Raw genomic sequence first — 9933 nt, 5'->3', positions numbered from 1 at the left:
TTTTAGTCAAATGCAAAACACCAATAAAAATGACTGTCCAAAAACTACTTCAAATTGAAGCCGGAAGTGGCCAGTTTCAGAAGGTCCCGCCCCCTTGTTCGTGGTGTCACCCCAAGACGTCTTGCCTTGCTCTCGAATCAAAACAATGGCTTCAGATTGCGAGAAGATGCTTTCTTTTTACTCATTCAGTTATGAATATGATTCAAATAGTTCTGAAGAGGAAAGCGTACATATTTGCAATCGATTAAAGAATTAATTCCGTGTCATTTTGAGGCATCTAGACAGAAATGTAGCACCCAAAAAATGGTCGTTGGAAATGGGCTGATTTGTCTCCTGGGAATTTTTGTCAGCGAATATCAAATAGTAGTATAAACTCGGTGCAACACACAACGATTCACCATTGCATTATTGATGTGTTTTCCTTCAAATGTCGCCATCAATACGGATCAACACAAAGTTTTTAGACCAAACAAAGTTCCCAAAATGCATTGTGTGTCCTTTCTCGGTCAGGGGCGTTCCTTTTGTAACGTGACGTCAGGAATTGTCACCAACTCAAAAACAAAGACTTCCTGAATATTCAGTGCGAGTCTTAAAATGTAAAATATCGCCATATGCGGTAGAATCTTTGTAAAATACGCTCAGTAGAAGTCATTTGAAGCCATTTTACAAATTATGAACACAACTTGTCCGAAGGCGTCAATTGTCCTTTTAGGCTTAGAAAATTAGAAAGTAGAAAATTATGTTTTATGGGGACATGGGAACGGATTATTCCCATTTTAATAGTTTCCTACGGGAAATTAATTTTTGGGAGACACACTTTTCGCCTTACACACTCTGCCTGGGAACCAATTAAGTTCGCAAGCAGAGGTATCAGTGTGTGCCGATTTCATGTTTCAAAATGGCGCTCGACATGATTTGCGTTCATTTGTCCTCATGGATCTGCTTTTTCTCGGTTCAAGGCTCTGCAAAATTCCCTTGTTGCACCATGCCCGCGCACGCGCGCACACACAGGCCAGCAGTGCCCGCCGTACCATGCATATTTTACGGCCAACCTTTCACTGCAATTTTCTCTGCACAGCCAGCAGGGGTCGACCTGGTCAAAAAGTCACCGAGAGTGGAAAACCGCCACAACAAATCCGCTCCGGAGCGACCGGCGCGCTCCATTTCAAAATGCATTCGACTTTTAAAAGCGGCGGACCGCCGACTCAAATATTTGCCATCATTCGCGGCGAACCGATGGCGCGAGTGAATCGACGTGCGTAATTTGAACGTCGCGCGTTGTTTAAAGGCGTCCCGCCACGTTTCCACAGGGACATATTTGAGGCGCGGAACAGAACGCGAATTCCTTCAGAAATAAAGAGCAAGCGGAAGAAGCAGCGGCGGCCCTCCGCTGCCCTCTGCCGGCCAATTTGACGTATCGCCCGACGGCGGGTCCCCGCGCCTCTCGGCCCCTCCGCGGACGCCGCCGATGGAGTCAAGTCACTTGGCGCGGCTAAATTTCATAGAGATAGATGGTGCCGTTGTTGTAGACCTTATCGGGCGGGCCCTGGTCGGTAAAGGACAGGTAGGTATCGTCGGCCTCGATGGTCAGGTCGCCCGCGAACAAGTAAGACCAAAAGTGTCCGCCGCGGCGGTCCGGGCCGGCGCGGCAGATGACGGAGCAGAGGCGGTACGTCTGCTTGGTGTTCTCGTCCGTGTCCACCTCCAGCCGCTCGGGCGAGTAGACGCGGACGCGGCCGAGCGGGCCGTCGCCGGCCGCGCGTTTGACGAAGAAGGTGAGCACGTCCGAATGGGTCCAGAAGTGCCTGCTGACGGTCCGGCAGCCGCAGGAGCGGCAGCGGGCGCGCCGGCCGCGCGCGGCGCGTTCGATGAGCGACGCCAGCGTCTCGCCGTCGAGCGGCCTGGGCAAGGCGACCACGTTGCCCAGGTCGGACACGGACGAGGTGCAGAGGCCGCAGCGCGGGCAGCGATGGACGCGGCGCACGCGGACGCCGGTGCGGATGCCGCAGCGCTCGAACCACGACAGCAGCGGCGTCAGCAGGGTCACCGAGTCGTTGTTCTCGTGCGGGACGAGCTCGGGCACGCCGTCGCACAGCTCGGCCAGCGCCACGCACAGCTCGGCCGCCGTGAAGCTGGCGCCCGGGTTCTCCAGGGCGCTCAGGTAGAGGCAGGCGAAGGCCGGCATGTCCGCCAGCAGGTCGACGAACTGCCGGATGCGCTCGGGCAGCTTCCGCCGGACCACCTTCAGGTTGAGCGTGGCCTGCAGCGTCGAGTTCATCCAGCAGTTGTTGCAGTAGTTGGCGAAGCGGCAGATCTTCTTCAGCGGGCTTCGCTCGGGGGACGCCGCCTCGTCGTCGTCGTCCCGAGCGTCCGCGCCGCCCACTCGAGCTGTCGGGGCGCGCGCAGCGGCGGCGGAGGCGCTTTCGGTAGCGGCGTTTGGCGGCGGCTGGTCGCCCACGACGATCCTCAGCGTTTTGGTGGCCACGGCTCCCAAGGCGAAACCCAGGGAGAGAAACGGCATGTTGCTGCGAGGCCGGGACCACCGATTGAGCGGCGGGGATGGTGGTGGTGGGGGGGGGGGGGGGGGATACAATTCCGGCTTTGTGACATCACGGGACCGCGCGGACTTTTCTGACGTCCCACGTCACAGGCCTCTGTCACGCAGCCGCCTCCAAAGGCCTTGTGAGCCATTTGCCACATTGATCCCGGCGCCGCAGCCCCCCTTTTGTCACCGCCGCCCCCACGCCGCAACGTGCCAAAGGAAAACATTTCGCCAAACCAATAAAGCATTCAAACGCGACGCCTTAACGCGGTTAGACGATGAACGACTTGGTCTCTTTGAAGGAAGCCCTTCAACTCGTTTTCCTTTGCGCTCATAGGAAAGAGGCACGTCCCCTTTAAGAGGCGGGGCCTGAGGGAGGATGCGCAAAATAGGCACCGGCCGGCAATTGCTTTGTTTTAATCAATCGTCTTCAAAGTGTTCTTCACAGCTCACAGTGCGGTTCTTCCTTTTGATGTGGAGGGGGGGGGGTTGTTTTGTTTTGTTTTTTGTTTTGCAGGAGAGTCAGACGGTGACGTCACGTGACGCAGAGCAAGGCGCTCGTCTGGAGGGCACCGTTTTCCGCTGCCGCCGGTCGGCTAAGATGCCGCGCGGTCCGCCGCGCGAGCGACGCCCCAGCCGCGGAACGAGGCCGTGATCGATCTTCGGAGCAAGAAGTGGGGGAAGGCGGCGGGGGGTAGCTTGGCGCCGCCATGGCCAAAGCTCTGCGGAGGCTCGTTAATTTGGTGCTCTTCTGCCCGCTGTCCAAAGGCCTGCAGGTAACCGAGGAGAGCCTTCTCTCACCGGAGCGCTCGAGGATTCGCGGGTCCGCGGTGGCAATATTGGATCGTGGGGGCGGGGGCGTCTTCATGCTGCGGAATCAGCCGTCGCCAGAAGATTCGGGGCGAAAAAAAAGAAGCTTTTTTTCTTTTCTGAAAAGGCTTTCATTCTGTTAGGTTGAAATATTACAAGCTAATATTCGCATTAACAGCTAACGTTAATAATTTTGAACGCCACCTTCTTGCACGACGTTGTAACCTAACAATTGGCGAGTTCGTTGGACCAAAAAAGGCGACAAGTTGCTCACAGATCATTTCTTCCGAACAATTTGATCTAAAACAGAATTGTGGGTGTTAGCTCTTTGAAACAGAAAATATTCACGTGCCCTCAAAATCAGCAGGTGAGACAAAAGACAAACACTGAGACTGAGGAGCCCAGTTATAAACATGCATATTTAAATTTGGCTCAAACAAAGAAATCAACAGTTGATTGGATCCCTCTCTGGTGGGATGTCGCGGCGAGATCTCAAGATGCGTCGGCCAAGTCAGCTTTGGTCAGGTCGTAACCTTTTGCCTCCTTCGTGCAGCACGTCTTAAGTTTTCGCCTCCGTTGGGTGATGAGGACCAGCAGGCCCCTCGGTGCCGCAAAAAAAAAAAAAAAAACAACCCAACCAACATTCCATGTCCGCTCGCTCATCCATCTACTGAAAACAAAGCATTTTTTGACTGAATGAATCACTATTTTAATGTTTATCCTACACAATAATAATGCTTTTCATTTCTAAGCGCCTTTCAAAACTGTCGAGGTCACTTTACAGTCACAGGATAAGTTTTTTTCTGTCAGTGAGCAGCAGCAGCCACACGCGCCGGCGTTCACTCAACCCGGAAGTAACTCAAATAGCTAGAAAGCTAGCTATTAGATAGCTAATACCCAGCTAGCTAGCAAGATAGCTAATATATAGCCAACTAGTCATCCAGATAGCTAATAGATAGCAAATAGCGAGCTATCTACCTAGATAGATAGACAGTTGGATAGCTTGATCAATAAAAAGAAGTGAAGAGAGGAAAAACGAATTGAGAATAAAGTCATCGAGTCCCCCTCAATCTTGTGCAATCAAAATAATGTTGAACATGGCTAACTAACTGTATTTATTTCCTTCATTTCTAAAGCCTTTCAACACATGATGCGAAGATGAACTCGCCGCGTGTGACTCTGCCTTTGCCAGTTAAACTGTTGCTTTCCAAAATGTTAATAATAATACGTTTCATTTTAAGCGCCTTTCAAAGCTCTCAAGGACGCGCACAGGTACCATAATAAATAAGATACAATCAAAAATACAATACAATAAATAAAATACAGTTGGATTTGTGACACCCCCCGCTTTGGTATTTCTCCCGAGTCCTTGGGCTCGTGGGGTTGTCCATGCAGGATGTGAACCGGGAGAGGCTCCACTTTTTTCCATCCGTCCGTCCGTCCGTCCGTCCAGGTCAAGTACCTGCTCCTGGCTTGGGCGGGCGTCCTGCTGGCCGGCTGGCTGCTCTACGCGCACTACGCGTCCTACTCCGAGCTGTGCCGCGGACACGTATGTCAGGCCGCCACCGTAAGTCGGCCGCGTGAGGATCAACAAAAACCTTTGGGGTCAGATGCGGCCCTCACCCGCTGTCCGTCTCCCCCGCCAGTGCGAGCTCTACGACCGAGGCATCATTGCGGGCTCTTCCTGCGAGGCTCTGTGCCGGGACAAAACGCTGACGCTGCGCCGTTGCTTGTCCACCTCGTCGCGGCATCAGGTAGCCGAGCCGGAGCTGAAGGAGAAAGTCTTCCGCAGTTCGGGCGCCGTTCGTACTCGAGCTTCCACGTCCGTCCCGAAGGTGTACGGCGGCCATTGGAAGGAGCGGCCGGTGGTGGTCAAGTGCGCCGTCGGGGACGGCGCCCCGGAGCCGGCCGACCCTGGTCGCGAGAGGAGGGGCCCCTTTGAGAAGCCGGCGCGGGGAACGTCGCTGGATGAGTTTAAGGAGATGCTGCGCCGCTTCCTGCAGGTGGGGATCGCCGCGCCCGTCGAGGCTCACGCTGGCGTCCTCGCCGACCACCCGACCTCCGCCGCAGGACACCCTGGGGGAGCGTCCGTCGCCGGGCGCCCCGGTGGACAGAATGGTGGGGCTGGCGGACGCGGACGGCGACGGCAGGCTGTCCCTGGCGGAGGCCAGGTCCGTGTGGGCCCTGCTGCGCGTGGACGAGTTCCTGCCGCTGGTGGCGCTGGGGGACAAGGGCCGCGGCCCCAAGCTGCTGGGCTTCTGCGGGGACCTGTACGTGACGGAGGCGGCGGGTCTCACGCCGCTGGGGGGGCGCTGGCTGGCCCCGCCCTGGCGCCGCCGGGCCGGCGTGGCCCTGGACCTGCTGGACTTTGTGGAGGAGGTCTTCGGCGGGCCCTACGGCGGCTTCCTGATCTGCGACGCCGGGCCGCGCCGCCTGGGCTACGACGCGGCCGACCGCTGCAAGATGGCCGACCCGGGCGCCGCGGCCCCGGAGGCGGCGGTGCGGGCCCGGCTGAGGGGCCGGCGCTGCGGCGCCGACGCCGACTGCACGTACGGCCGCGACTGCGTCGCCGCCTGCGACCGGCTGGCCAAGCGCTGCAAGGCCGACGTGCTGCGGCCCAACCTGGCCAAGGCCTGCGCCCTGCTGCTTGACTTCCTGCCGCCCGGGGCGCCGGCCCACCTGCGCGATGAGCTGGAGCGCCAGCTCGCCGCCTGCGCCACCCTGAGCGGGCTTCCCGGCCCCCTGCGGGCGCGCCACGCGCTGGTCCTCAGCAACCTCAAGAGCCTCCTGCGCAAGAACATTTCTGTGTCTGAGGGGGCGCAGGGGGACAACCCAGCGTCGCCCTTTCAAAGGTCAAACGGGTGACCGTATTGTGGCTGTGATTTGAAACCCGATGTCACAACCAAGTCAACATTGTGAAAACACCGAGTGCATTTACAAAGATTCCACCGCATAGAGCAATATTTTACGTTTTAAGACTCGCGCTGAATATTCCGGAAGTCTCGTTTTCGAGTTGGTGACGAGTCCTGACTGAGAAAGCGACACACAATGCATTTTGGGTACTTTTTTTTCATCTGAAAACACAGTGTTGATCACGAAATTAGAAGGAAAACGACATAAATAACGCGATGGTGAATCGTTGTGTGGCAGCCAATTGCGGTAACACGAATAACGAAGGTGTACATTTACACAAATTCCCAGCAGACAAACCAGCCATTTCCAACGGAGCTTGTGCATTATCTTGTGCATTTTCTGGGACGCTACATTGCTGTCATTATTCTTTTCCTTTCGGCTTTTCCCCTCAGGGGTCACCACTGCGAATCAATGTCCTCCATCTATCCCAATTTTGTGCATCCTCTTCTCTCACACCAGCTACCTTCATGTCTTCTTTGACCACATCCATAAACCTCCTCTTCGATCTTCCTCTCGGTCTCCTGCTTGGCAGTTTAAGACTCAGCATCCTGCTCCCAATATAGTCACTCTCTCTCCTCTGGACATGTCCAAACCATCTCAGTCTGACTTTCTCTCCAACGCCTCTAATATGAGTTGTCCCTCTAATGTACTCATTCCTGATCCTATCCAACCTGGTCACTCCCAAAGAAAACCTCAACATCTTCAGCTCTGCTACCTCCAGCTCTGCTTCCTGTCTTTTCTTCAGTGGCACCGTCTCCAGTCCAAACATCATGGCTGGTCTCACCACTGTTTTATACACTTTTCCTTTCATTCTAGCTGAAACCCTTCTATCACACATCACACCTGACGTTTTTCTCTAGCCGCTCCAGCCTGCCTGGACACGCTTCTTCACCTCTTTTCCACACTCTCCATTGCTCTGGACAGTTGACCCCAAGTACTTAAAATCCTCCACCTTCTTTATCTATTCCCCCTGTAGCATCACTCTTGCACTTGGGTCCCTCTCATTCACACACATATATTCCGTCTTGCTGCGACTGATCTTCATTCCTCTCCTTTCCAGGGCATATCTCCACATCTCTAGTTTCTCCGCCACCTGCTCCCACCTTCTCGCTACAGATCACAATGTCATCTGCAAACATCATGGTCCAAGGAGATTCTTGTCTAACATTGTCTGTCAGCCTGTCCATCACCAGAGCAAACAAGAAGGGGCTTAGAGCTGACCCCTGGTGGAGTCCCACCTCCACCTTGTATTCCTCAGTCATACCGACAGCACACCTCACACCTGTCTTACAGTCACGATACATGTCTTGCGCCGCACTGACATACTTTTCCGTCACTCCAGACTTCCTCACGCAATACCACAGCTCTTCTCTGGACACCGTGTCATACGCTTTCTCCAGATCTACAAAGACACAATGCAATTCCTTCTGTCCTTCTCTGACCTTCTCTATCAGCATTCTTAAAGCAAACACTGCATCTGTCGTACTCTTTTTTTGGCATGAAGCCATACTGCTGCTCACAAATGTTCACTTCTGCTCTTAGTCTAGCTTCAACTAATCTTTCCCAGAGTTTCATTGTATGGCTCATCAACTTTATTCCTCTGTAGTTAGTACAACTCTGCACATCTCCTTTGTTCTTAAAAATGGGCACGAGTACACTTCGTCTCCATTCTTCAGGCATCTGTTCACCATCTAAGATCTTGTTGAATAACCCAGTCAGAAACACCACCGCCACCTCTCCAAGACACTTTCATACCTCGATTGGTAAATCATCAGGCCCAAGTGCCTTTCCCCCCTTCATCCTTTTCAGCGCCCTCCTCACTTCATCCTTGCTAATGCTTGCTACGTCTTGGTCCACAACAGTCACGTCTTCTACTCTTTGTTCCTTCTCATTTATCAATTCTTCAAAGTACTCTTTCCATCTTGCCATCACACAATTGGTACCTGTTAATACATTGCCATCTCTCTCCTTAATCACCCGAACCTACTGCAGGTCCTTACCATCTTTGTTTCTCTGTCTCGCCAGCCTGTAAAGATCAGTCTCACCTTCCTTGCTGTCCAGCCGAGCATACAAGTCATCATAGGCCTCTTGTTTGGCCTTTGCCACCTGTACTTTAACCGTGCGCTGCATCTCCTTGTACTGCTGTCTACTGTCGTCCGTCCTCTCAGTGTCCCACTTCTTCTTTGCTAACCTCTTTCTCTGTATACACTCCTGCACCTCCTCATTCCAGCACCAAGTCTCCTTATCTACCTTTCTTCCACTCGATACACCAAGTACTTTCCAACCTGTGTCTCTGATTATGTTCGCTGTAGTTTGCCAGTCATCTGGAAGGACCTCTTGCCCACCCAGTGCTTGTCTTACCTCCTTCCTAAATGTCATGCAACACTCTTCCTTTTTCAACATCCACCATTTTGTCCTCACTTCCGCCTTTGGTTTCTTCATCTTTCTCACTGCCAGCGCCATCCTACACACCACCGACCTATGCTGTCTGGCTACACTCTCACCAACCACTACTTTGCAGTCACTGATTTCCTTTAGATGGCATCGTTGACACAAAATGTAGTCTACCTGTGTACTTCTGCCTCCACTCTTATAGGTCACCCTATGTTCCTCTCTCTTCTGAAAGAAAGTATTCATAATAGCCATTTCCATTCTCTTAGCAAAGTCAACCACCATCTGTCCTTCGGCGTTCCTCATCTGGAGTCCAAACCTGCCCATCACCTCCTCATCATCTTCGTTTCCTGCGCCAACATGTCCATTGAAGTCTCCACCAATTACAACCCTCTCACATTCTCGGGATGTTCTGTATGACTTCATCAAAGTCCAACCAAAATTCCTCCTTCTCCGCCAGCTCACATCCTACAAACAACATTGAACATCACGCCTTCAATTTCTAGCTTCAGACTCATCATTCTATCTGATACTCTTTTTACCTCTAAGACATTCCTAACAAACTCCATTTCTTTCTGTCTTCACCATGATAGAACAACTTAAACCCTGACCGTAAGCTTCTCGCCTTGCTCCCTTTCCACCTGGTCTCCTGGACACACAGTATGTCTACCTTCCTTCACTGCATCATGTCAACCAGCTCTCTACCTTTACCTGTCATTGTTCCTACATTCAAAGTTCCTACTCTTAGTTGTATACTCTTGGCGTTCCATTTGTCTCTTTTCCTCCAGGCACACCTCCCTCCTCTCCTTCTTCGACCAACAGTAGTCCATTTTCCACTGGCACCCTGAAGGTCAACAGTACCAATGGCGGCCGTTGTTAACCCGGGCCTCGACCGATCCGGTATGGGATTCATAGGTTTGATTCGCATATTTGTTTTGGCAATTTTTTTTTACGTCGGATGCCCTTCCTCTGTATTTATCCGGGCTTGGGACCGGCACAATAAGACACAGGCTTGTGTCCCCTTGTGGCTACATTACGCTACATTGCTGTCATTGATGGCTGGAATTGATACGGAAGGACTTCTCTAATCAATTACAACCATTCATGCTTTCCTCTTCAGAACTATTTGAATCATGTTCATAACTGGATGAGTAACAAGAAATCTCTGAACTCTCTGAAGCCATTGTTTTGATTCTCGAGCAGGGCAGTTTGCAAAGGAGTATCCTGGCGTGACGTCACGAACAAGGGGGCGGAGCTTTCTGAATATGGGCATTTCT

General features: G+C 52.8%; 2 protein-coding genes across 4 annotated transcripts; one reads left to right on the top strand and one right to left on the bottom strand.

The window, feature by feature from the left end:
• Nucleotides 1-1452: 1452 nt before the first annotated feature.
• On the top strand, nt 1453-9835 carry dipk1b (divergent protein kinase domain 1B). Of its 3 annotated transcripts, XM_089020206.1 has the most exons (6): nt 1453-1564; nt 3060-3318; nt 4806-4919; nt 4999-5106; nt 5188-5355; nt 5423-9835. In XM_089020206.1, exons 2-6 carry the CDS (start codon nt 3253-3255, stop codon nt 6215-6217), a joined length of 1251 nt encoding a protein of 416 aa, XP_088876332.1. In that variant the 5' UTR covers nt 1453-1564; nt 3060-3252; the 3' UTR covers nt 6218-9835. The 3 variants fall into 3 exon arrangements, with proteins under 3 accessions (XP_088876332.1, XP_088876331.1, XP_088876333.1); XM_089020205.1 differs by having other exon boundaries at nt 4999-5355; XM_089020207.1 differs by having other exon boundaries at nt 4719-5355.
• LOC148884131 (uncharacterized) lies at nt 1493-3003 on the bottom strand. Its single transcript, XM_089020208.1, has one exon. The coding sequence runs from the start codon at nt 2519-2521 to the stop codon at nt 1493-1495; it is 1029 nt and encodes a 342-aa protein (XP_088876334.1). The 5' UTR covers nt 2522-3003.
• Nucleotides 9836-9933: the final 98 nt, after the last annotated feature.

The sequence above is a fragment of the Hippocampus bargibanti genome, linkage group LG18, assembly GCF_051943395.1.
Source record: "Hippocampus bargibanti isolate YZ-2025 linkage group LG18, ASM5194339v1, whole genome shotgun sequence".
Taxonomy (NCBI): Eukaryota; Metazoa; Chordata; class Actinopteri; order Syngnathiformes; family Syngnathidae; genus Hippocampus; species Hippocampus bargibanti.
The sequence above is the reverse complement of the archived record's forward strand: the minus strand, read 5'-3'. Positions and strand labels throughout refer to the sequence as shown.

Excerpts from the sequence above, each read along its gene's own strand:
- LOC148884131 (XM_089020208.1), bottom strand. The coding sequence starts at position 2,521 with ATGCCGTTTCTCTCCCTGGGTTTCGCCTTGGGAGCCGTGGCCACCAAA.
- dipk1b (XM_089020205.1), top strand. The coding sequence starts at position 3,253 with ATGGCCAAAGCTCTGCGGAGGCTCGTTAATTTGGTGCTCTTCTGCCCG. Across the intron at positions 3,319-4,805 it reads CGCTGTCCAAAGGCCTGCAG|GTCAAGTACCTGCTCCTGGC; the intron begins GTAACCGAGGAG and ends CCGTCCGTCCAG. Across the intron at positions 4,920-4,998 it reads ACGTATGTCAGGCCGCCACC|TGCGAGCTCTACGACCGAGG; the intron begins GTAAGTCGGCCG and ends CTCCCCCGCCAG.